Source organism: Heterodontus francisci, chromosome 14 (genome assembly GCF_036365525.1).
Source record: "Heterodontus francisci isolate sHetFra1 chromosome 14, sHetFra1.hap1, whole genome shotgun sequence".
NCBI classification, from domain to species: domain Eukaryota; kingdom Metazoa; phylum Chordata; class Chondrichthyes; order Heterodontiformes; family Heterodontidae; genus Heterodontus; species Heterodontus francisci.
The window spans coordinates 37,914,156-37,941,336 of NC_090384.1; the positions used below are offsets into that span (position 1 = coordinate 37,914,156).

General features: G+C 42.7%; 1 protein-coding gene across 1 annotated transcript in view; it reads right to left on the reverse strand.

Annotated features, from left to right (window-relative positions):
• pnpla2 (patatin-like phospholipase domain containing 2) overlaps positions 1-27,181 on the reverse strand; it is an 84,500-nt gene that overhangs the window by 44,829 nt on the left and 12,490 nt on the right. The window contains exons 2-3 of the mRNA XM_068046023.1: positions 10,572-10,804; positions 10,161-10,226 (exon numbers count right to left, since the gene is read on the reverse strand). Coding sequence (XP_067902124.1) covers positions 10,161-10,226; positions 10,572-10,804 — 299 coding nt within the window. The remainder of the gene's footprint in view (positions 1-10,160; positions 10,227-10,571; positions 10,805-27,181) is intronic.

Here is a 27,181-nt window from a genome sequence, read left to right on the forward strand (position 1 = left end):
AGAGTTCACTCAGGCTCTGCTTGCAGCTGCACCTTGTTAATTGGATAATTGGCTTAAACCAGTTTTCAGGATCAGTTTTCAGAGTCAGACAGTATAAAAGTGGGCCATCTTACAGTGCTGACTTTGGTTGCATTAGAGTGCTAAAGTGGGAGTTTTGTGACTGAGGGAGTTCAGTGAGGAGGGAGCGAAGAGCTCCTTTCATTTCCTACCTGTCCTCAAAGAGCGTGAGGGGAGCCGAGAGTTTCCACAGAGCACAGCTGACTGGTGAGTAAGTCCTGGTAGGTATTTTTCAGGCTGATTTGAATTGTAAGTCATTGTTTTAGCAAGACTTAGTTGATTTTTTAAATTATAATAGTCTTCTAAAGTTTTAAATTTAAAGGATTTAGTCAAGGCAGGAGAGTTTAAAGCCGTAGTTTGCTCCTCTTGCTGCATGTGGGAATCCGGGAACATTTCTAGTCCCTGGGACCAGCATGTGTGCAGGAAGTGTGTCCAGCTGCACCTCCTGGAAGCTCCGGTTTCAGAGCTGGAACAGCGGCCGGAAACACTGTGGAGCATCCGTGAGACTGAGAGCATTGTGGATAGCACGTATAGAGAGGTGGTCACACCGCAGCTGAAGGGACTTGAGGAAGGAAGGGAATGGGTGACCACCAGGCAGTCCAAGAGAATCAGGCAGGTAGTTCAGGAGTCCCCTGGGGTCCCACTTGCAAATCGGTATTCCATTTTGGAGACTGATGAGGCTGGTTCCTCCAGGGAGTGCAGACAGAGCCAAGCTTCTGGCACCACAAGCAGCCTGTCTGCACAGGAAGAGGAAAAAGGAGTAAGAGCAATAGTAATAGGGGATTCTATAGTCAGGGGCACAGATAGGCGCTACTGTGGCCGTCAACGTGACTCCAGGATGGTGTTGCCTCCCTGGTGCCAGGGTCCGGTATGCCACTGAACGGCTGCAGGGCATCCTGAAGGGGGAGGGTGATAAGGCAGAGGTCATGGTACATGAGGGATGAGGTCTTGCATCAAGAATTCAGGGAATTAGGCAGTAGACTAAAAAGCAGGACCTCTCGGGTTGTAATCTCTGGATTACTCCCAGTGCCACGTGCTAGGGAGTACAGAAATAGGAGAATAGCACAGATGAACATTTGGCTTAAGAGTTGGTGCAGGAGGGAGGGTTTTAGATTCCTGGACCACTGGGACCGTTTCTGGGGAAGGTGGGACCTGTACAAGCGGGACGGTGTATATCTGAACCAGAGGGGGACTAACATCGTTGCTGGCGGGTTTGCTAGTGCGTTTGGGAGGAGTTTAAACTAATTTGGCAAGGGGAGGGGACACAGACTCCTAGCAGAACAGGGACACAGCTAAACACAGGAAAGCAAACAAGTCAGAGGGAATACAGTGGAAGTATGTTTCAAGGGAGTAAGACCAGGATGGATGGCCTCTATTTTAATGCCAGGAGTATTACAGGTAAAACGGATGGGTTAAGGGCAAAGATTGACATGTGGAATTGTGATATAGTAGCCATCACGGAGACATGGTTGAGGGAGGGGCAGGAGGGGCAGGATTGGCAGCTCAATATCCCGGGATATAGAATCCTCAGGCGAGACAGAGGAGGGGGTAAAAGAGGAGGGGGCATTGCAATATTAGTTAAGGAATCAGTTACTGCAGTAAAGAGAGATGATATCTTGGAGGGGGCATCAAATGAAGCTTTATGGGTAGAGTTTAGGAATAAAAAAGGGACAGCCACATTGCTAGGTGTTTATTATAGACCCCCCAGATAGTCAGCGGGAAACTGAGGAGCAAATATGTGTGCAATTCGCAGAGGTGTGTAAAAATAATAGGGTAATTATATTAGGTGATTTCAACTTTCCCAACATTAATTGGGATAGTCACCGTGTTAAGGGCTTAGATGGAGTAGAGTTCTTAAAATGTATACAGGAGAACTTTTTAGCTCAATATGTAGAGGATCGAGCAAGGGAGGGTGCAGTGCTGGACCTAATTCTGGGGAATGAAGCCGGACGGGTGGTTGATGTGTTGGTGGGGGAGCATTTTGCTGATAGCGACCACAACATGGTACAATTTAAGCTTGTTATGGAGAAAGAAATAGACAAGTTGCAAAAAAAAGGTTTTGGATCGGGGAGAGTGAATTTTAGTAAAATAAGGCAGGATCTGGCCAAGGTAGACTGGAAAGAGTTACTTGTCGGGAAATCTACAGAAGAGCAGTGGGGGGCATTCAAAAAGGAAATGGGGAGGGTATAGGCCCAACATGTTCCCTCTAGGGTAATAGGTAGGAGCAACAAGCCCAGAGAACCATGGATGACCAGAAACATTCAGGGTACGATGAGTAGGAAAAGAGAGGCTTTTAGCAAATACAAAGAGAGCAAATCAATGGAAGCATTAGTGGAGTACAGAAAGTGTAGGATGGAGCTTAAGAAAGCAATTAGGAGAGCAAAGAGGGGACATGAGAAAGCTCTGGCTGGTAAAAGTAGGTAAAATCCCAAGATATTCTATAAGTATAACAATGGGAAGAGGATAACCAGGGAAAGAGTGGGACCCAATTGGGACCAAGGGGGAATTCTGTGGGTGGAGCCAGAGGACATTGGTAGGGTGTTGAATGAATACGTCACATCTGTCTTCACCCAAGAGAATGAGGAAGTAGATATGCAACTCCGAGACTGAGGTTCTTGAGCAAATTGTCATAGGAAGTGACAAGGTATTAGAGGTTTTGGCAGGCTTAAAAGTGGACAAACCTCCAGGTCCGGGCGATTTGTGTCCCAGGATGCTGTGGGAGGCGAGGGTGGAGATTGCAGGGGCTCTGACCCAAATTTTTAATTCCTCTCTAGCCACCGGGGAGGTGCCAGAGGACTGGAGAACAGCTAATGTGGTCCCACTATTTAAGAAAGGTTGTAGAGATAAGCCAGGGAACTACAGACCAGTGAGTCTCACGTCAGTGGTAGGGAAACTATTGGAGAAAATTCTGAAGGAGAGAATCTATCTCCACTTGGAGAGGCAAAATTTGATTAGGAATAGTCAGCATAGCTTTGTCAGAGGGAGGTCATGCCGAACAAATTTGATTGAATTTTTTGAGCATGTGACCAGGTGTGTAGATGAGGGTAGTGCAGTTGATGTAGTTTACATGGATTTCAGCAAAGCCTTTGACAAGGTCCCACATGGGAGACTTATCAAGAAAGCAAATGCACATGGGATACAGGGTAACTTGATAAGGTGGATTCAAAATTGGCTTAGCTGTAGGAGACAGAGAGTAATGACAGATGGTTGTTTTAGGACTGGAAGCCAGTGTCCAGTGGCATACCACAGGGATCTGTGCTGGATCCTCTATTGTTTGTCATTTATATAAATGACGTAGATGACTGTGGGGGTAGGATCAGTAAGTTCGCGGATGACACAAAGATTGGCCGAGTTGTTAACAGTGAGGTTGAGTGTCTTGGGTTACAGGAAGATATAGACGGGATGGTCAAATGGGCAGAAAAGTGGCAGATGGAATTTAACCCTGAAAAGTGCAAGGTGATACACTTTGGAAGGAATAATGTGACATGGAAGTATTCAATGAATGGCCTGACACTGGGAAGTTCTGAGGAACAAAGGGACCTTGGTGTGTTTGTCCATAGATCTCTGAAGGCAGTAGGGCAGGTTAATAGGGTAGTGAAAAAGACATATGGGACACTTGCCTTTATCAATCGAGGCATAGATTACAAAAGCGGGGAGGTCATGTTGAAGTTGTACAGAACTTTGGTAAGGCCACAGCTGGAATACTGTGTGCAATTCTGGTCGCCACATTATAGGAAGGATGTGATTGAACTGGAAGGGGTGCAGAGGTGATTCACCAGGATGTTGCCTGGGATGGAACATTTAAGCTATGAAGAGAGGTTGGATAGGCTTGGGTTGTTTTCGCTGGAGCGGAGAAGACTGAGGGATGACCTGATCGAGGTGAACAAGATTATGAGGGGCATGGATAGGGAGCAGGTGTTCCCCTTAGTTGAAGGGTCAGTTACTAGGGGACACAAGTTTAAGGTGAGGGGCAGGAGGTTTAAGGGGGATTTGAGGAAGAACATTTTTACCCAGTGGGTGGTGACAGTCTGGAATGCACTGCCTGGGAGGGTGGTAGAGGCGGGTTGCCTCACATCCTTTAAAAAGTACCTGGATGAGCACTTGGCACGTCATAACATTCAAGGCTACGGGCCAAGTGCTGGCAAATGGGATTAGGTAGACAGGTCAGGTGTCTTTAATGCATCGGTGCAGACTCGATGGGCCGAAGGGCCTCTTCTGCGCTGTATTATTCTGTGATTCTGTAAAGGTAGAGAGGTGGAGAGGTTTAGGGAAAGAGTTCCAGGCCTTAGGGCCTTGGCAGCTGAAGGCACAGCACCAATTATGGAGCAATTTAAAGCAGGGATGCTCAAGGGGCCAGAACTGGAGGAGCGCACATATCACGGAAGGTTGTAGAGCTGGAGGAGATTATAGAGCTAGGGAGGGGCATGGCAATGGAGGAATTTGAAAAAATATGAGAATTAAAAACAAAAGGAGGCACTGCTTAAGCAGCAGTCAATGTAGGTCAGCGAGCACAGGGGAGATGGGTGAATGAGACTTGGTGTGAGTTGGAGCATGGGCAGCAGAGTTTTGGATGACCTCAACTTTACAGAGGGTAAAATGCAGGAACTCAGCCCAGCTCAGTCTGGTCAAGAATAGTCAAACATAGAGGTAATGAAGGCATAGAAGAGAACTTCAGCAGCAAATGAGCTGAGGCAAGCTTAATGATTACATGGTCTTGTGGTTCAGGGTCAAATATGACACCAAGGTTGTGAGGGGTCTGGTTCAGCCTCGAACAGTTGCCAGGGAGAGAGATGGAGTCGGTGGCCGGGGAACACAGTTTATGGCGGGCAACAAAGACAATGGCTTTGGTCTTCCCAATATTTAGTTGTGGGAGATTTCTGCTCATCCACTACTGGATGTAGGACAAGCAGTCTGACAATTTAGAGAGTCAGTGGAGGGGTTGACAGAGCCGGTGGTGAGGTGAAACTGGGTGTCATCAGTGTACATATGGAAATTGACACTGTTTTTGGATGATGTTGCCAAGAGATCGCATATACATGGAAAATAGGAGGGAGCCAAGGATAGATCCTTGGGGTACATGACAGGCAATGGGGCAGAAGTGGGAAAAATGAACCATTGCAGGTTATTCTCTGGCTACAACTGGATAGATAGAAATGGAACCAAGGGAGTGCAGTTCCAGCCATCTGGATGACGGTGGAGAGGCGTTGGATGATGGGGTGATGAATCGTGTCAAAGGCCGCAAACAGGTCAGGAAGGATGAGAAGAGATAGTTTAGCATATCAGTCACATAGGACGTCATTTGTGACTTTGATAAGAGCAGATCAGGTACATTGGCGGGGTGGACACCTGATTGGAGGGACTCAAACATGAAGTTCCAAGAATGATGGACATGGATTTGCACTGTTGAGGACTTGAGAGAAAAGGGAGGTTGGCGATGGGATGGGATTTACAAGGATTTTAGTTTAAGATGATCTTGAGGTAGTATTTCTGCTTCGGGCACAACCAGTGATCGAGGCACAAATTGCACCAGTTTTGAGAAGTATTTTTTCTTCCCCTTGAGTTTCTGCTTAAACACATTTGCATAAATCGCCAAACATAAAATGTGCCAAGAACCAACGCAATTGGGCAACATTTCAGAATGAATTTTTTTGCTCTAAAAAGTATTCCTTGACATATTTAAGAGTGGTAACTTTGTGCAGTTTGAGTAATACAGCTGAAAGTGGGCTTATCCCAAAAAAATATCATTTGAGTCAATGTTTAGGTCACCACCTATGTGTAACCCGATTTTAAATAATTGAAAACTACATGAAACCATTTGCGAGTTATATATGGGGTAGGCAGTGGCGTAGTGGTATTATCATTGGACTAGTAACCCAGAGACCCAGGGTATTTCTCTGGGGACATGGGTTCGAATCCCACCACAGCAGAAGGTGGAATTTGAATTTGATTAATAAATCTGGAATTAAAAGCTAGTCGAAGGATGGCCATGAAACCATTGTCGATTGTTGTAAAAACCCATCTGGTTCACTAATGTCCTTTCGGGAAGGAAATCTGCTGTCCTTACCTGGTCTGGCCTACATGTGATTCCAGACCCACAGCAATGTGGTTAACTCTTACATGCCCTCTGAAATGGCCTAGCAAGCCACTCAGTTGTACCTAACCGCTACAAAGTCAATAAAAAGGAATGAAACCAGACGGACCACCCGGCATCGACCTAGGCAAACCCAGCCGTGTCGACCCTGCAAAGTCCTCCTTACTAACATCTGGGGGCTTGTGCCAAAGTTGGGAGAGCTGTCCCACAGACTAGTCAAGCAACAGCCTGAAATAGTCATACTCACAGAATCATACCTTACAGCCAATGTCCCAGACGCTGCCATCACCATCCCTGGGTATATCCTGTCCCACCAGCAAAACAGACCCACCAGAGGTGGTGGCACAGTGGTATACAGTAGGGAGGGAGTTGCCCTGGGAGTCTTCAACATTGACTCCGGACGCCATGAAGTCTCATGGCATCAGGTCAAACATGGGCAAGGTAACCTCCTACTAATTACCTACTACCGCCCTCCCTCAGCTGATGACTCAATACTCCTCCATGTTAAACACCACTTGGAGGAAGCACTGAGGGTGGCAAGGGCACAAAATGTACTCTGGGTGGGGGACTTCAATGTCCATCACCAAGAGTGGCTCGGTAGCACCACTACTGACTGAGCTGGCCGAGTCCGAAAGGACATAGCTGCTAGATTGGGTCTGCGGCAGGTAGTGGGGGAAACAACACGAGGGAAAAACATACTTGACCTTGTCCTCACCAATCTGCCTGCCGCAGATGCATCCGTCCATGACAGTATCGGTAGGAGTGACCACCGCACAGTCCTTGTCGAGACGAAGTCCCACCTTCACATTGAGGATACCGTCCATCGTGTTGTGTGGCACTATCACCGTGCTAAATGGGATAGATTTCGAACAGATTTGGCAATGCAAAACTGGGCATCAATGAGGCGCTGTGGGCCATCAGCAGCAGCAGAATTGTACTCAACCACAATCTGTAACCTCATGGCCTGGCATATCCCCCACTCTACCATTACCATCAAGCCAGGAGACCAACCCTGATTCAATGAAGAGTGCAGGAGGGCATGCCAGGAGCAGCACCAGGCATACCTCAAAATGAGGTGTCAACCTGGTGAAGCTACTACCCACGACTACTTGCATGCCAAACTGCGTAAGCAGCATGCGATAGACAGAGCTAAGCGATTCCATAACCGATGGATCAGATCTAAGCTCTGCAGTCCTGCCACATCCAGCCGTGAATGGTGGTGGACAATTAAACAACTAACTGGAGGAGGTGGCTCCACAAATATCCCCATCCTCAATGATGAGGGAGCCCAGCACATCAGTGCGAAAGATAAGGCTGAAGCATTTGCAACAATCTTCACCCAGAAGTGCCGAATTGATGATCCATCTCAGCCTCTTCCTGAAATCCCCAGCATCACAGATGCCAGACTTCAGCCAATCTGATTCACTCCGCGTGATATCAAGAAATGACTGAAGGCACTGGATACTGCAAAAGCTATGGGCCCTGACAATATTCCGGCAATAGTACTGAAGACCTGTGCTCCAGAACTTGCCGCGCCCCTAGCCAAGCTGTTCCAGTACAGCTACAACACTGGCATCTACCCTACAATGCGGAAAATTGCCCATGTATGTCCTGTACACAAAAAGCAGGACAAGTCCAACCCGGCCAATTACCGCCCCATCAGTCTACTCTCAATCAGTAAAGTGATGGAAGGTGTCATCAACAGTGCCATCAAGCAGCATTTGCTTAGCAGTAACCTGCTCAGTGACGCTCAGTTTGGGTTCCGCCAGGGCCACTCAGCTCCTGACCTCATTACAGCCTTGGTTCAAACATGGACAAAAGAGCTAAACTCAAAAGGTGAGGTGAGAGTGACTGCCCTTGACATCAAGACAGCATTTGACAGAGTATAGCATCAAGGAGCCCGAGCAAAACTGAGGTCAATGGGTATCAGGGGGAAAACCCTCCGCTGGCTGGAGTCATACCTAGCGCAAAAGGAAGATGGTTGTGGTTGTTGGAGGTGAATCTTCTTAGCTCCAGGAGTTCCTCAGGGTAGTCTCCTAGGCCCAACCATCTTCAGCTGCTTCATCAATGACCTTCCTTCAATCATAAGGTCAGAAGTGGGGATGTTCGCTGATGATTGCACAATGTTCAGCAACATTCATGACTCCTCAGATACTGAAGCAGTCCGTGTAGAAATGCAGCAAGACCTGGACAATATCCAGGCTTGGGCTGATAAGTGGCAAGTAACATTCTCGCCACACAAGTGCCAGGCAATGACCATCTCCAACAAGAGAGAATCTAACCATCTCCCCTTGACATTCAACGGCATTACCATCGCTGAATCCCCCACTATCAACATCCTAGGGGCTACCATTCACCAGAAACTGAACTGAAGTAGCCATGTAAATACCGTGGCTACAAGAGCAGGTCAGAGGCTAGGAATCCTGAGGCGAGTAACTCACCACCTGACTCCCCAAAGCCTGTCCACCATCTACAAGGCACAAGTCAGAAGTGTGATGGAATACTCTCCACTTGCTTGGATGGGTGCAGCTCCAACAACACAAGAAGCTCGACACCATCCAGGACAAAGCAGCCCGCATGATTGGCACCCCATCTACAAACATTCACTCCCTCCACCACCGACACACAGTGGCAGCAGTGTGTACCATCTACAAGATGCACTGCAGCAATGTATCAAGGCACCTTAGACAGCACCTTCCAAACCCGCAACTTCTACCAACTAGAAGGACAAGGGCAGCAAATACATGGGAACACCACCACCTGCAAGTTCCCCAAGTCACACACCATCCTGACTTGGAACTATATCGCCGTTCCTTCACTGCCGCTGGGTCAAAATCCTGGGACTCCCTTCCTAACAGCACTGTAGGTATACCTACCCCAAATGGACTGCAGCGGTTCAAGACGGCAGCTCACCACCACCTTCTCAAGGGCAATTAGGGATGGGCAATAAATGCTGGCCTGGCCAGCGACACCCACATCCCATGAATGAATAAAAAAAAAATTGGTGTACAGTAGTAAATTTCTCAGTAAATTCTTCTTAAAAATTATATACAAAAGCTTTCAATAAGGTTGCCTCGGGTCCTTGCACCTAAAAAAAAGCTTAATTCTTAGAGTTTCTTCAAAGGCCCGCAAATGGGCAATTAGTTGAAACTCCTAATAGTGTTTAATTTAATTTGGGGACATGTGCATATTTGTGGGCAGCTTCAGTTTCTGCTACAATTGTTTTTAAAACTAGTGCAAAAGATTGTGGAAACTTGATTTGTGCTTAATATAAATTTGTATTTCAAAATTACGCAACATTTTGCACTGGTTTCGCTGTTTTTGAGCACATTGCACTGAAAAGGCAGCACAACCTCATGGAAACTCCAGGCCCTTATGTCTAATGTCTGGAAGAGGAAGTATAAAAATGAGAGCTTCCCCAACGGCTCATCAGATGAAGGCATCGAGTGGCTGAGCTACACAGTCCAAGGATTGATTCCCAGTCTGTTGCAAGCCGGTTGATCTCAGCCAGGGTGGAGTCTCGAATGCTACAATTAGCCACAGCATGTCTAACTTAGGGAAGCAAGAAGGGAAGGAAGAAACAGTGACACATTTTGTTCTTGACCCCAGGTGGAAATATGCATATGGATATCAGTTGAGAACAAGATTGGGTTTGCGGTAATATTTGCTGCAGCTTGCCAATGATTCCTCGTCATGTGTGCACATGCGCAGGCAGCTATACTTGGGCAAGTTATTAGAAGATGACTTGTGTCTACAGACCTGTTTGTTAGTCAGGAGGCAGTGCCTGCAAAGCAGGGGAGAACAAAAAAAAAAGAGGAAAAATAATAAAAAAGGATGCAAGTTAACTATTCGACAGTTGTAATTCAAAATATTAGTGTTTTGGGAAGGGGAGGCAGTTAAGCCTAGATTCATTTGGATTTGCTATGTAATTTGATATTCAACAACATTATTTATGATCCCAGTCAAATTCCAGATTAATGGCCTCATACTTTCCAGTCACAGTTCAACTTACCACTCCTTGCAGCGTTGGTGGTATTAGTCCACAGTACACAGGAATAAATGTGCTGCATATACAGGCCTATAAAACAGATAGAGATTTTTTAAATGAGCTGATTGTGATGCAACTTTTATGGCTGTACAAAAATAACTTACACCATTACAATCTGCTGGGAATCTTGGGAATTTGGTAGATTAGGACAGTACTTTCACTGGTAGAAAGTCCAAACCAGAAAGCTTCTTTCTTTTAATCATTAAAGAAATCAGGTGTTGGCTTCTGGTGCAAGGATGTGAGAAGGTCTTTGTTTCATTAGTTGTAATCAATGAGTATTTGGGTATACAAGTGGGAAATTCCCAGATATTAGAACCTTTTCCACCCAAACAGAAACACTGGAACAACAACAACAGCAAAGTATTTCTACGTCACCTGTACCAGCTCCTCTTTATTGTTGAAAACAGTCACCAGAACATTCTCTCCATCAGACACTCGGGTCAATGAAATGCCCAGTCGTCCTGTTGCAAGCTCATGTGCATTGTCTGGAAGTCCTTTGTAAAGTCGGCTACGAATGATCTTCACCAAGTTAAAGGAAGGGTGGAGTGGGCCCAGAAACCTCTTGCGTGCTTCTTTAGAAACATCAATAATATTTGCACCAGATTCTCCTGTAAATTAATTTTTTAAATGCTTAGTAAGTATAAATTTGCTAAATCTTCCACAGAAGATTCTTCTACAATGTGTTATATCCATCAAGTGCTCTTACCCTGTGGCTTATTTTTATAGATCCCCAGTACCCGTTGTAAGCTGATCTCAACAGATTCCTTCAGCATTTACATTCACATACAAACAATGGTCATTTAGGCAAAGTTAATACGGTGGGGGGGTGAGGGGCAATATCTTTGGAATTGTACAGTAAAAAATGAAAGTAGAGAAATTTGGCAATGGGGGGGGGGGGTCGCGGGATAAAATAGAACTCAATAAATACTTAATTACTTAAATTCCACACTCTAAGTAGGGATTCATTTTCAAGAATGCTATCTGTTAACAACCAAACTGAGTGTTTGACAAGCCTGAATGTAAATGAGAAGAAGACAAAGAAAGGTGACCGTGGCAGTTGTGAGTGCAATTGTTTGACAAGAAAATAAAAACAGAAGATGTGAACATGATTAAAATATGAGCCAATATTATTTGACACATCAACTGCAACTTTCATTATGTGTTACCTGGTTCAACATCAGCTTCAAAATAAAGGCAAAATACAATTTAATTTTCTTCTTCAGGAGGGTCTGGATTAGATTCAACTAACAGCAACCTGTTCCACCGAAAGCTTTTTGTGTAATGATAACAGATCTAATTGTTTCATCACAACCAATTATTTGAAAGTGCTTTTGACTCCAACACAAGAAATCCAGAGTTGGCAGTTACATCTGCCTCAGAACACCAAACACTTCAGTATCTATGAATGCTGCACTGCCAATGGGACAGTCAAGGTCAACAAACTGCTTATGTCCCTGCCCTCAGGACATAACAAAAGAAGTAAGAGCAGGAGCAGACCATACAGCCTGTCGAGCCTGCTATGCCTTTCAATACGATCATGTCTTATCAACTGCCTTAACTCCACTTTCCTGCCTGCTCCCCATATCCCTCGATTCTCCAAAAGAACAAAAGTCTGTCTATCTCAGCCTTGAATATATTCAACAATGGAGCATTCCCAACCCTCCGGGGTAGAGAATTCCAAAGATTTACAACCTTCTGACTGAAGACATTTCTCCTCATCTCAGTCCTAAATGATTGACCCCCTTATCCTGAGAATGTGCTCCCATGTTCTAGATTCCCCAGCCAGAAAAAACAACCTCGCAGTGTCTACCCTGTCAAGCCCTTTCAAAATCTTGTATGTTTCAATGACATCACCTCTCATTCTTCTAAACACCAGAGAGTATAGGCCCAATTTACTCAGCCTCTCATCATAGGACAACCCCCTCATCCCAGGAACCAATCTAATGAATCTTCACTGTACTATCTCTCAAATATGGAGACCAAAACTGCACAGAGTACTCCAGGTGTGGTCTCACCAAAGCTGTACACAATTATAGCAAGACTTCCTTATTCTTGTACTCCAATCCCCTTGCAACAAAGGCCAACATGTCATTTGCTTTCCAAACTGCTTAATGTACTGCATGCTAACTTTGTGTTCCTTATACAAGTACACCCAAGTCTCTCTGAACATCAATATTTATGAATTTCACCTCTTAAAATAAATTCTGCTTTTCTATTCTTACTACCAAATTAAATAACCTCATACTTCCCCACATTATACTCCATCTGCCACCTTGTTGCCCACTCAATTAACCGGTTTATATCTCTTTGCAGCCTCTGTGTCCTCCTCACAGCTTACATTCTGACTTAGCTCTGTATTGTCAGTAAACTTGGATACATTACTCTCTTACTCTTTGTCTAAATCTATTACAAATAGCTGAAGCTCCAGCACTGATCCTCGCAGTACTCCACTAGTTACAGCCAGCCAACTTGAAAATTCCCTGTTTATCCCTACTCTCTGCTTCCTGTCCATTAATCAATCTTCCATCCATGCTAATGTATTAACCCCAACGCCATGATCATTATCTTGTGTATTAACCTTGTGTGGTACTGTTTGGAAATCCAAAAATACTACATCTACTGGCTCCCTTTTATCTACCATACTACTTACATCCTCAGAAAACTAATAAATGCAGCAAATGCAATTTCCCTTTCATAAAACATGTTAATTCTGTCAGATTATACTATGATTTGATTTTCTCAGTTTATAGTTAAGACTTCCTGAACAATAGATTCCAGCATTTTCCCCAATGAGTGATGTCAGGCTAACTGGCCTGTAGTTCCCCATTTTCTCTGTCCTCCTTTATTGAATAGTGGTGTTACATTTGCCAACTTCCAATCTGCTAGCACTGCTCTAGAACCTAGGAAATTTTGGAAAATCATAACCAGTGCATCCACTATCTCTGCAACTACCTCTTTTGGAACCCTAGGATGCAGGCCATCAGTTCCTGGGGATTTATCGGTTTTTAGTCCCTGAAGTTTCTCCAATACTTTTTCTCTCTCAAGTTTCTTACTCTTATTAGCTCATTGGTTACCCTCTATTTCTGGTATGCAATTTGTGACTTCTACCGTGAAGACAGACACAAAATATTTGTTCAACAAGAACAGAAGATGTAAAGAGCGAATGTCAAAGAAAGGTGGATTTTTCCATCCCCTCCAAGTTTTTTGTTTCTTTCCCCACCCCCACCTTTTTCACTTTCTAAGTACCATGCATCATTCCAGGACTACGAGGTAAGTAAGCTCCTTTATCCTGTGCCCCACGAGAGGTACACGAGTACCATGAGCTGACTCAACTCAACCCTTAACTTTCCCCTCCTTCCAGCATAGTCAGGTAAGGGACACAACTCAATGTCCCTCAGTAGGAACTTTACATGTGTCAAATCAAAAAGGTGCAAACTTTCATTTTACCTCTTCATGGTGCAGCTAGTTAGCATGTTAACACAGTACACCACTAGGCTGTGTTATGGTGCCCATTTACAGTTGCAAACAGGAGTTGAATCAGTAGAAAGCAAACAAAACATTTGCCCTCAATTGACAGCTATCAAAAATGCTTATAAAACAAGAACAGAAAGAGGCCATTTAGCAATAAGTAAAACCTACCTTTCTGGTGTCTTTTATATACTCTGATTCAGCAAATTTGCCTGCCTGAATTCAGAGAGATGAACTCAATCACCCAATGACCTTCTCATACAATGGTTTGTCAGCACTTGCTTATGGACATACGAATTAGCAGCAAGAGTAGGCCACTCAGCCCTTCGAGCCTGCTCCGCCATTCAGTACGTCCATGGCTGAACTGATTACTCCACATTTCCACCTACCTCCGATAACCTTTCACCCCCTTGCTTATCAGGAATCTATCTACCTCTGCCTTAAAAATATTCAAAGACTGCTTCCACTGCCTTTTGAGGAAGAGAATTCCAAAGACTCATGACCCTCTGAGAGAAAAAAGTTCTCCTCATCTCTGTCTTAAATGGGCGACCTCTTATTTTTAAACAGAGACCCCTAGTTCTAGATTCTTCCACAAGGGAGAACATCCTTTCCACATCCATTCTGTCAAGACCCCTCAGGATCTTATGTTTCAATTAAGTTGCCTCTTATTCTTCTAAATTCCAATGGATACAAGCCTAGCCTGTTCAATCTTTCCTCGTAAGACAGCCCGCCCATTCCAGGTATTAGTCTAGTAAACCTTCTCTGTACTGCCTCCAATGCATATACATCCTTCCTTAAATAAAGAGACCAGTACTGTACACAGTGCTCCATAGGTGGTCTCACCAATGCCCTGTATAACTGAAGCATAACCTCTCTACTTTTGTATTCAATTCCCCTCGCAATAAACGATAACATTCTATTAGCTTTCCTAATTACGTGCTGTACCTACATACTAACCTTTTGCAATTCATGCACCAGGACACCCAGATCCCTCTGTATCTCAGAGCTCTGCAATCTCTCACCATTTAGATAATATGCTTCTTTTTTTATTCTTCCTGCCAAAGTGGACAATTTCATACTTTCCCACATTATACTCCCTTTGCCAGCTCTGTACCCACTCATTTAACCTATCTATATCGTTTTGTAGCCCCCTTATGTCCTCTTCACAAGTTACTTTCTTACCTATCTTTGTGCCATCAGCAAATTTAGCAACCATATCTTCAGTCCCTTCATCTCAGTCATTTATACAAATTGTAAAAAGTTGAGGCCCCAGCACAGCTCTCTGTGGCATACCACTCGTTATATCTTGCCAACCAGAAAATGACCCATTTTTGTCTACTCTGTTTCTAGCTAATCTTCTATCCATGCCAATATGTTATCCCCTACACCATGAGCTTTTATTTTCCACAATAACCTTCAATGTGGCACCTTATCAAATGCCTTCTGGAAATCGAAGTACAATACATCCACTGGTTCCCCTTCATCCACAGTACATGTAACTCCCTCAAAGAACTCCAATAAATTGGTTAAACATGATTTCCCTTTTACTTAACCATATTGACTCTGCTTAATTACCTTCAATTTTCCCAAGTGCCCTGCTATAATGTCTTTAATAATAGCTTCTAACATTTTCCCTAAGACAGATGTTAAGCTAACTGGCCTGTAGTTTCCTGCTTTCTGTCTCTCTCCCTTTTTGAATAAAGGAGTTACATTTGCTATTTTCCAATCTAGGGGAACCTTCCACCAATCTAGGAAATTTTGGAAAATTAAAACCAACACATCAGCTGTCTCACTAGCCACTTCTTTTAAGGCCCTAGAATGAAGTGCATCAGGACCCGATGACTTGTCAGCCCGCAGCTCCAACAATTTGTTCAGTATCACTTCCCTGGTGATTGTAATTTTCTTGAGTTCCTCCCTCCCTTCCATTTTCTGACTTACAACTAATACTGGGATGTTACTTGTATCCTCAATAGTGAAGACTGATGCAAAGTATCTGTTCAATTCCTCTGCCATCTCCTTATTATCCATTTTTAATTCCCCAGACTCACTTTCTATAGAACCAACGCTCACTTTGTTAACACTTCTCTTTTTTAAATATCTATAGAAACTCTTACTATCTGTCTTTATATTTCTAGCTAGCTTTCTTTTGTACTCTAATTTTACCTTATCAATCTTCTCGTCATTCTTTGCTGTTTTTTTATATTCTGTCCAATCTTCTGACCTGCCTCCCATCTTTGCGCAATTATAGGCTTTTTCTTTAAGTTTGAAAGTATCTATCTTTAACAGTTTTAGTTAACCATGGATGGCGAATCCACCCTTGGAATTTTTCTTTCTCGCTGAAATGGATCTATTCTGTGTATTCTGAAATATCCCTTTAAATGTCTGCCACTGCATCTCTATTGACCTATCCCTGAACCTAATTTGCCAGTTCACTTTAGTTAGCTCTGCTTTCATGCCCTCATAATTGCCCTTATTTAAGTTTAAAATACTAGTCTTGGACCCACTCTTCTCTCCCTAAAACTGAATGTAAAATTTAATCATATTATGATCACTACTACCCAGGGGCACCTTAATTATGAGGTCATTAATTAAGCCTATCTTGTTGCACAATACCAAGTCTAGTATAGCCTGCTCTCTGGTTGGCTCCAAAACATACTGTTCCAAGAAATTATCCCAAAAACATTCTATGTACGCCTCATCTAGGCTGATTTTTCCAGTCTATGTAGATTAAAATCCCCCCATGATTATTGCTGTACCTTTCTGACAAGCTGTCATTATTTCTTCCTTTATACCCCATCCTACAGTGTGGTTAATGTTAGGTGGCTTATACACCGTTCACACAAGTGATCGCTTGCCTTTATCATTTCTCATCTCGACCCAAACTGCTTCTACATTCTGGTCTCCTGAACTTAGGTCATCCCTCTATTGCGCTAATACCATCATTAATTAACAGAGCTACCCCTCCACATTTTCCTAGCTTTCTGTCCTTCCTAAATACCATGTAGCCTTCAATCTATGTTGTCCTGCAGCCATGTCTTTGTAATGGCTGTCAGATTGTACTTATTTATTTCTATTTGCGCTCTCAGTTCATCTGTTTTGTTTTGAATGCTACGTGCATTCAGATACAGAGCCTTTAGATTTGTCCTTTTTTCATTTTTGTATCCTCGAGCCTTATCTGCTCTTAGATTTACTCTTAGATTTGTACGCTCTGTCCCTTCCTGTCAGGGTCTGCTTATCATTTCCCATAATAATACCTTCCTCTCTTGCCTTGTCTCTACTCCTTGATTTACCGTATCTTCCCAAATTTGATCCCTTGCCCCCACTATTCAGTTTAAAACCCTCTTTACTTCCCTAGTTAAGCGGCTCACTTGAACTCCGGCTCCAGCACGGTTCAGGTGTAGACTGTCCCAACGGTACAGCCACCACTTTCCCCAGTACTGGTGCCAGTGCCCCATGAACCGGAACCCACTTCTACCACACCAGTCTTTGAGTCACGCATTAATTTCTCTAATCTTATTTGCCCTATGCCAATTTGCACATGGCTGAGGTAATAATCCAGAGATTATTATCTTTGAGTTCCGCTTCTTAATTTGGTGCCTAGTTCCTCATACTGACCATGCAGAACCTCCTTCCTTGTCCTGCCTATGTAGTTGGTACCTACATGCTCTACGGCGACTGGATCCTCCCCCACCCACTACAAGTTCCTCTCCAGCCCTGAGCAGACATCCCGAACCCTGCCACCGGGCAGGCAACACAGCCATCTGGACTCTTGCTCTTTGCTGCAGAGAACAGTGTCAATCCCTGAAACGATACTGTCCCCAACTATCACTACATTCCTTTTTTGTCCCTCCACTTGGATGGCTTCCTATATCATGGTGTTATGGTCAGGTTGCTCATCCACCCTGCAGCCCCCACTCTCATCCAAACAGGCTGAAAGAACCTCAAGCCTGTTGGACAATCGCAAAGGCTGAGGCTCCTGCACTCTGGGTCCCCTTACCTGCTAACTCCTGCTTGTACTATGCAAAATAGTTCTGAGTGATGCTCTGTATTGATTTACCATGCACAGAATTCTACACACCTCAAAATAATGCTCATTCAATCATAATTTAGCCCCAGTTATTGTATGAAATTACAAAAACAGAAGAAATCCACAACAATCATGGCATTTATTTTGTCTTTCACAGAACTCCCATCCAAGGTATGTTGGCACATTTGACACTTAAGTTTCCAGTCCTTCTGCTGCAAATTTTCAGAGAAGTGTTTTGAAACACCCCCAGGAGCTGACTGCTCGCACTCAGCATAGACTGTTACATCAACAGAGTGGAGTCAACAACTAGTGCATGCTAACAAACAAATCCAACACAGGAAATGCAGCGGCATTGGGAACCCATATTTTCCAGCCTTGCAAAGAAGCTGAAAACAAATACCTCTCCTCTATCCCTACCCTCCAACAGATTGCCACTTCTTTTGTATCACCAACAATATTCTCCCGCTCTCATTTTTCAGAGTGATAAATCTGATATATCAAGTGTGGGGGAATCCTGCAATCATTACAGACAGGGATACAGGACTGCAAGGGATGAAAGTATGCAATGCCAACTGGGAACGTGTTTCTCCCCCTTATCACTGTAGTGGAACCTCGATACAGAGAAATAGGAACGGGAATAGTGGGTCCTGGGTAGTCGTACTTAAAAGAGACCTGGTGCCCCACCCCTGTGTGGCTTCCTCCACACACAGTGCACCTAATAGTAGGAACTCCGGAGAGGAAAGTTGGAAAATACAGTACAAAGCACATTCATTTGACAAGTGAACCTTTACACAAGAACTAGAAAAGCAATGTGCTTGCTCAAAAGTGCTGGTTGATGAACAATGGCTGCATTAATATTCTGACACCATTCAGGCAAACAATGAGGCTGCTTCAACCTGCATTAAGTATAATAATGTCAGACACGGGTTTCCTTGTCGGTTGATTCTTCATACACTTGTATAATGCTTACCGAGTGGGCTTCACATGTTTTGACAAGGCTTTGACTGTGAGGCCATTACTTTGGTGCCAAATCTGTGTGGACATGTCAATCTGGAGTACTTTGAAAACTTGATAAAAAGCGAAGGCTACTTATTCCGAGTCAACTGTATCACCGGTGGCTTGCAATTTTGCCAAAGCATGCCCTTTATGGTTTTGGTTAAAAAGTAATAATGTATGTATACATTAAAAAAAAAGCTTTCCTGAATGGAGAGGAACTGAACATTTTCACGACACTAATATCATTTATTACCAATGTTTCACTTTAAAAAATTCTCTCCAGTCTTTTATCTTAATGATTGCAGCATATTTTGGCCATCACTATTCTCAAGATGCATTTTCACTGCTAAAAACTGGTATCAGAACTGAATGCTCATTCTGCAACATTCACGTCCTGTTAATGAATATTTTCAAATGGTGTTGATACTAATACATTTAAGAATTATGCAGGCTTATATATAGAGAGGGTCTGTTTTAAGATACCTCACTAAATAATTATTAATTGCCTAAAAAGGTTACAAATTTAATTGCAGTTGACTCGGGTACTATTTCTTTTTAGACCTAAAATCTTACAAGTTATCAAACTAATCACTCACTGGTTTTTACAGCATATCCTGTACACAGCTCAAAATCTATCCCTCCACAAAACGTTTAGAGTATTTTATGAACCTTTAAAAAAAAAAATGTGGTGACTACAACACAACAAAGGTTCTCTTCACTTAAACTGAAATCAGCATTTGGACCAGTGTATAAGTGAAACTACAATGATCCAAAAGAAATGGTCTATACAATATACTCTGAAAGGTTGCACTGGACTTCCCATTTCAGTATTGCACTCCCTCAGGTTGAAGTAAACAAGAAACTATACTACAAACAGAACTGGATCCAGAAGTCTGTCAGAATCTATCATGAGAAAAGACAGGCTGGAACTTCAGGTGTAGCCTCTGTTAAAACTGTGAGAAAAGTAACGTTTTTGGACTGTTACTGTTATGGTTTGGAGGGATTTTGTTTTAATGTACATTGTGATATTAGCCAATGGTTAGATTCAGCTTACAAAGGGTTAACTCTCAAGGGTGCAACTTTTAAAAAATGTAATATTTAAAGTCATTGAGGATGCTAATTACAAAGCAATCCTATATGCTGCCTAACAGTTTGCACCATGGTATTAAAATGCTTTATCATCATTATACTTGGAAGAATACTGAGCTAAACGGACAATCTAATACTGGAAGTTTCCACACTCAGAGGAGGGCTTTTTATTCAGTGTAGTAACTGATGGGCAGCTTGGTAGACCAATCAGTGACATCCAGAATTGATAGACAGATCTCTTTTCGCTTTCTCCCTCTGGAGGGAAATTGGACACAATGGAAGAGATTTCCTCTGGCGAGTGAGTCAGAAACACATGTGGGCTTGAGGGTGACAAAGTGAGCCCCTATTGCGTGCATCCTAAAGTTAGTATCAATTAATATAGAGAGACAGCTAACACAAGAATCTCTGCTCAGGAATAGGCAGTGGGTTATTTTATGGCATGAAGAGCTGTAGGAAATAGATGCATCTTACTGGAAAGTTGCATTCCATTCATTCATGTATTCTACATAAAATAAACTTGTTTTACAAATCAGATTCATCTAGTTAGCAATTTTTCAGTCTGCCTGCCAAAAAGATCACGACACACTCAACAGAGCATGCAAGATCCCAGTATCCAGTACACACAAAGTGTCTGTTACAAGCCACTGGATCATGCTATCATTTATCTATGCAGTAAAGATTCACTTCAGATCCCACAGGGCTGGAGGTTCATTTACAGGAATGACTGTTGACACTGAACATGAGAACATTTACTGCAGACATGTGAAATCTGTAATAAGGAGAAGCTGGATTGTTCTCTGTACAGCAGAGAAGGTTAAGGGGAAATTTAGTAGAGGTGTTCAAAATTATTAGGGGTGACAATACAGTAATGAGGGAGAAAGTGTTTCCACTGGCAGGATAATCGATAACCAGAGGACACATTTAAGATGATGGAAAGAAGGAAACAGAAGGGAAATTAGAATTTTTTTAATGCAATGAGTTATCTAGAATTCACTGTGAAAGGATGGTCGAAGTAGGTTCAATAGTAACTTCCAAATGGAAATTGGGTATATAGTTGAAAAGGAAAATATTTACAGGGCTGTGGTGAAAGAGCAGCGGAGAGGAACTAATTGGATAGTTCTTTACAAGAGTCAGCAGAGGCATGATGGAACAAATGGCCTCCTGTGCTATATAACTATTCTAAGTGGACCCTTCAGTAGGACTAAACAAAATAAACAAATACTTGGGAGTGAAGCCTGATTGAAAGCTGCATTTACAGGTGTCAAGTCACCTATGAGACTGTACTCCAAGAAGGGAATCAGAGAAAGGATAGTGAAAATACTGGCGAGAAGAAAATTGTGCAGGCTCAACATCAGAACCGGGTTGATAACATGTATTTTTTTCATGTCTGCAATGCACCTTTATTTTATTATGCTCTGATTATATTCTGGTATTTCAACTACTAGTACACTGGGCTGACAAATAGTGGTATGCTGGACAACAGACACCTTTACTTCACTTCCTTAACATCTGATGGTAAGCTATTTCTTCATTTCCCACAACTTCCGCTCAGCTGCTATCAATCATTGCATGTTTTCCTTCACCAGTTCCATATTTTCATTCAATCAGAACAATGGCTCATTTCTCCTCTTAAAAACCATTGCAGTTGAGAGGAAGGTGGTCAAAATTAAGAAACAGTTTATCAGATGTTATAGAATTAAAGAGGCTTCTTTTGGTCTTTTTCTTGCACAATAACTTTTGTTTTGAGTGGTTGCTCAGAGGGAGTTTTTTTTTTGGAGGAAGGCAGTTGACATCCCCCCAAAAAATGTACAAGGACAGAGCAAAATGTGTACTTCCTAACCAGGTTTTTTTTATTAAAAAAGGTTATGTGGGCACTGCAAAGCCTTACCGGGGGTGGGGGGGGGTGGGGGGGGGAGGTGAGTGCAGGTCTTAAAATCTGGCACACAGGTTATTGTGCCAGTCTTGCAGTATGCTGCATATTGTCGTCAAAATGTTGGCTTTTTAAGAGGTGCTAGTGGGGTTAGGAATGCAGTAGGAATAAAAGGACTTGATCGAGGTGTGAACAGCATCTATGTCAGTCCAGATGCAGGGCAGGGACATTTCCAAAAGATGGCAGAGACTATGGAAGGGGACAGAAAGCAGTCATGGTCCATGTGGGAGCCAACATAGAAAAAGGAAACAAAAACAAGAAATGCTGGAGTCACTCAGCAGGTCTGGCAGCATCTGTGGAAAGAGAAGCAGAGTTAACGTTTCGGGTCAGTGACCCTTCTTCGGAGAAGGGTCACTGACCCGAAACGTTAACTCTGCTTCTCTTTCCACAGATGCTGCCAGACCTGCTGAGTGACTCCAGCATTTCTTGTTTTTGTTTCAGATTTCCAGCATCTGCAGTATTTTGCTTTTATAGAAAAAGGAAAGTCTGAAGTCCTGCAGAAGGAGTTTAGGAAACAGGCTAAGCAGCAGAACTTCAAACATCCAGATTACTCTGCCAGTCACATGCTAGAATAGGGAAAGATGGAAGAGTAGGGAACTTTTCTGTGGCTAAAAGGAGTGGACTAAGGAAAAAGAGTTTCCATTTTAAGAAGCATTGGTACTTTTTGGGGTAAAAATGTGAACTATTCTGCAAAGATTTGTTACATCTGAACAGGAAGGGAGCTAAAATAACACAGGTAAAAATGGATAAAATAGAAAGTGAATAGCTATTTAAATTAGGATAAAGGAGGGGAGCGGTAGGGAAAATAAAACCAATCGGAAAGAACAAGTAGAGAAGATAGTAAAAAGATTCAGGTAAATGTACAAATAAGTGAATTTAACAAGGATAGCACAGAGAAGGAACATAAGGGAGTCAAGGAGGAAATCAATCTAACCAGTTATGAGAGGGAAAAGACAGAAAGAAATGAGGTGTAGGTTGGACAAAAAAGGCAAGTGAAGTGAAAAGCAGCAGCGTTAAAAATACAACTAAAAAGAGATGAAGTGCTTGAATTGTAATACTCAGTGTGGGAAAGGAACTGGGGTAATTAGAAGCAATTAGGTCACAAGAAGATATAGATTGAATAGCACAAACAGAAACCTCACCACAAACTGGGCAGGAGTGGAAAATAAACTGAGCTTGAATATTTTTTGAGGGGAGACATATTGGTGATAGGAGAATGAATGGCAATATTGGGGAAGGAAGAAATACATGCTGTAGACAGCACTGATGTGCACAAAAAAAGATCCAAAGACAGAGTGAATATAGTTAGAAATCAGATTTAAAAAGGAATTGTTATATTAGTGGGGTTGCACTCCAGACTCCCAACTGTGAAAAGAAGAAATCCGTAAATAGATTAAGGAGACGAAAAGGAACAAAGTTTTTGTTCCAGAGAATTTTAATTACCCATTCCAATTGAGACAGGGATGAAGCAAATGGAAACTAGGGAATGGAATTCTTACAATGTGTGCAAGTAGTATGTTTGTATGTTTGCCAGGGGATGCACTGCTAGATCGAGTTATGTAATATATCCGGTAAAAGTTAAATTTAAGTGAGTGCTCAGCAATATTGGCCATTGTATTTTAGAGTTCGACTGAGAGTGGATACATGCTGCAAAATTGGAGAATGACCAACGTAATATCTATTCTCATAAAGACAAAGCTAACCGGAGTAATTACAGGCCAATTTATTTAACATCGATGGTAGGGAAAATTTTGGAATCTTAAATTGAAAAGATTAAATTGCTAAATATCTAACTGGAGAATATGATTTGAAACAGCCAACACAGATCTCAAAAAGGAGGATCATGCTCGACAAACATGATGGAGTTCTCTGGGGATGACTGATACAAGGGAAATGCTGTAGATGTAATGTACATGGACTTTCACAAAGGTACCTTGCAGGAGATTATAGGAGAAGATAAAGAAGTACGAAATTTGGGGGAGGGTAGCAAACAGAATTAAAAATGACTTTAGAAGAGAGGTAAGAGTTTAGATCTGTTAAGAGCAGTTCTCAGAGTGGTTGAAGTGGCTCTGTTACCCTAATCTCTCTCTTCACGGAAACAAACTACCATCATCTCCGTCTGTCCCTCAGGAATCCTGATAGTGGAGCTGTTGCAGCACCCAGTCACAATGTACGAGCAGCTGAGGTACAAGTGTAGTCACAAGCACCTGACATCTCAGCAGTTGCGCGCAACTTCAAGTCAAATTCAAGGGAACTATACAATAAGCCAAACCTCTGGACTGTAGGTAAACTTGAGCATGCAGCATGGAGCCAGAGGCCTGAAGAATTGGTATATCCTCAGATTCCCCTAAACCAGCATTCCACACTCAGCGAGGGACCAATTTAAATCCATTGCAAGAAGCGTCTGATTCTGCTCTTACCCTAGGACCAGTTAGAAAAAGAACTCAGCACACCTGCTATAAATAATTTCACTTGAAATTAGTTTAGTTTTTATGGAACATTTTCCTGTCAAAATTACTTTCTTTTTCTTCCCAAAAAGAAAAAAAACATAATTTTGAATTTTTAGATTTCGTATGCAATGAGAAAGGTCTAAATAATAATATTGCTGTAAAGGAGCCATTAGGAAATAGTGACCACAAAATGATGTAGAATTCTATATTAAGTTTGAAAGTGATATAGTTCATTCCGAAACTAGGGTCTTAAATCTGAACAGAGAAAACTATAAAGATATGAGGGGCAGGTTGGCTATGGTGGATTGGGAAAATACATTAAATGATGGACAGGCAATGGCTAGTATTTAATGTAGTATTACATGGTTTACAACAAATATACATTCCTCCACGAGACAAAAACCCAACAGGAAAGGTGAATCAACTGTGGCTAACAAAAGAAGTTAAGGATTGCATTAGGTCAAAGGAAGTGACATAGCTAGAAACATAATGGCAGACTGTAAAAGCTTCTTTAGGTATGTGAAATCAAAATGATTAGCAAGGGCAAATGTGGGTCCAGGCGGAGACAGAAGAGTCTGTGGTGAAGAATGAGGGCATGGCAGAGAGACTAAACAATTAACTTTGTGTCTGTCTTCAGAGGAAAACACAGAAAATCTCCCAGAAATACTAGGGAACCAAGGGACTTGTAAAAATGAGGAATTGAAAGTAATTAGTATCAATAAAGAGGTAGTATTCAAAAAATTAATTGGATAGAAAAGTTGATAAATGCCCTGGACCAGATGAGCTTCATCCCATAGTATTGAAGGAGGTGGCTATAGAGATAGTGGATGCATCTTTCAAATTTATAGGGATTCTGGAAGGGTTTCTGCAGACTGGAAAGTAGCAAATGTAACTCCATTATTGAAGAAGGGAGTGAGAGAGAAAACTGAGAACCACAGACCTGTTAGTTTGACGTCAGTGGTAGAGAAAACGTTGGAATCTATTATAAAGGATGAGATAACTGGACACTTGGAAAAGAATGATCTGATTGATGCAACATGGATTTGTGAAAGTGAAATCATGTTTGACAAACCTATTGGAGTTTTGTTTCAGGATGTTACTTGTAGCATAAAGAATGCTGTGTATTTGGATTTTCAGGAGGCTTTTGATAAGGTCCCACACAGGTTAGTAAACAAAATTAGAGTACATGGGATTGGGTGTAATATTCTGCAACTGGTTGAGAATTGGTAAACAGACAGAAAGCGGAGAATAGAAATAAATGGGTCATTTTCAGGATGGCAGGCTGTTACTAGTGGGGTACCTGGGACACAGCTGTTTACAATCAATAAGGGGACCCAATTGCATTATTTCCAAATTTGTGGATGACACAAAACTAGGAGGGAATGTAAGTTGTGAGGAGGATGCAAGGAGGCTTCAAGGGGATTTGGACAGTCTAAGTGAATGGGCAAGAACACGGCAGATGGAATATAATGTGAATAAGTGTGAAGTGATCCACTTTGGGAGAAAAAAAACAGGAAGGCAGAGTATTTCTTAAATGGTGAGAGGTTGGGAAGTGTTGATATCCAAGAGACCTGGGTGTCCTTGTTCATGAGACACTAAAAGCGAGTATGCAGATGCAGCAAGCAATTAAGAAGGCAAATGGTATGTTGGCCTTCATTGCAAGGGGATTTGAGTACAGGAGTAAAGATGTATTGCTTCAAATGTATAAAGCCTTGGTGAGACTGCACCTGGAATATTGTGTACAATGTTGCTCTCCTTAACTAAGGAACGATATACTTGCCATAGAGGGAGTGCAACAGAGGTTCATCAGACTAATTCCTGGGATGGTAGGATTGTCTTGTGAGGAGGGATTACAGAAACTGGGCCTGTATTCTCTAGAGTTTCGAAGAATGAGAGGTGATCTCAATGAAACTTACAAAATTCTTACAGGGCGTGACAGGGTAGATGTGGATAGGATATTTCCTCTGGCTGGTGAGTCTAGAACAAAGGAATACAATCTCAGAATAAGGGGCAGGCCATTTAAGACTGAAATGAGGAGGAATTTCTTTACTCAGAGGGTGGTGAATCTGTGGAATTCTCTACCCCAGAGGGCTGTGGAAGCTCAATCATTGAGCATGTTCAAGACACAAATCAATAAATTTCTGAATACCAATGATATCAAGGGATATGGGGATAGTGGGGAAAAATGGCGTAAAGGTAGATGATCAGCCATGATCTGCTTGAATGGTGGAGCAGTCTCAACGAGCTGAATGTCCTGCTCCTATGATCCTCTGGGATGATGTGCCCAACATAAACTCAATTCCTATAAATGTTACACCCTGGCCCTCACAGCTTGTTTATCCTTGGAGGTAGTGCAGCTAAAATTCAAATGGGGGTGTCTATCTGCATGCCAGAGCTGACAACAAGCTGTTCAACTTGGCAAGACTACGCGCCAAGACCAAAGTGCGGAAAGTCCTAATCCGTGAGTTGCCGTTTGCTGATGACAGCACGTTGGCAACCCTTACTGAAGTTCACTTGCAACAGATTGTAGGTCGGTTCTCCTGGGCCTGCAAGGAATTAGCATCAGGAACACCAAAAAGTTACGTGCCAGGACATAGAGACTCCACCTTCCATCAACTGCGACAACCTCACTCTGGAAGTAATCTACAGCTTCACATATCTTGGATCAACAATCACAATCAACCTGTCCCTTGATGCCAAAATCAGCACCAGGATTGCCAAGGCTGCAGCTGTCATGTGAAAGTTGAGAAGGGGAGTGTGGACCAACAGCAAACTAACCAAAAATACGAAGCTCCATGTGTACCAGGCTTGTATTTTCAGCACCCTCCTTTACAGTAGTGAAGTATGGACAACTTATGCAAGCCAAGAAAAGAGGCTGAACAGGTTCCACCTTCACTACCTCAGATGAATATTGGGCATCTCGTGGCAGGACAGAGTGCCAAATATGGAAGTACACAGCATGCAGGGATCCCCAACATGTTTGCCCTCAGGTCAGCTGGGTCATGTGAGCCGAATTGATGATGGC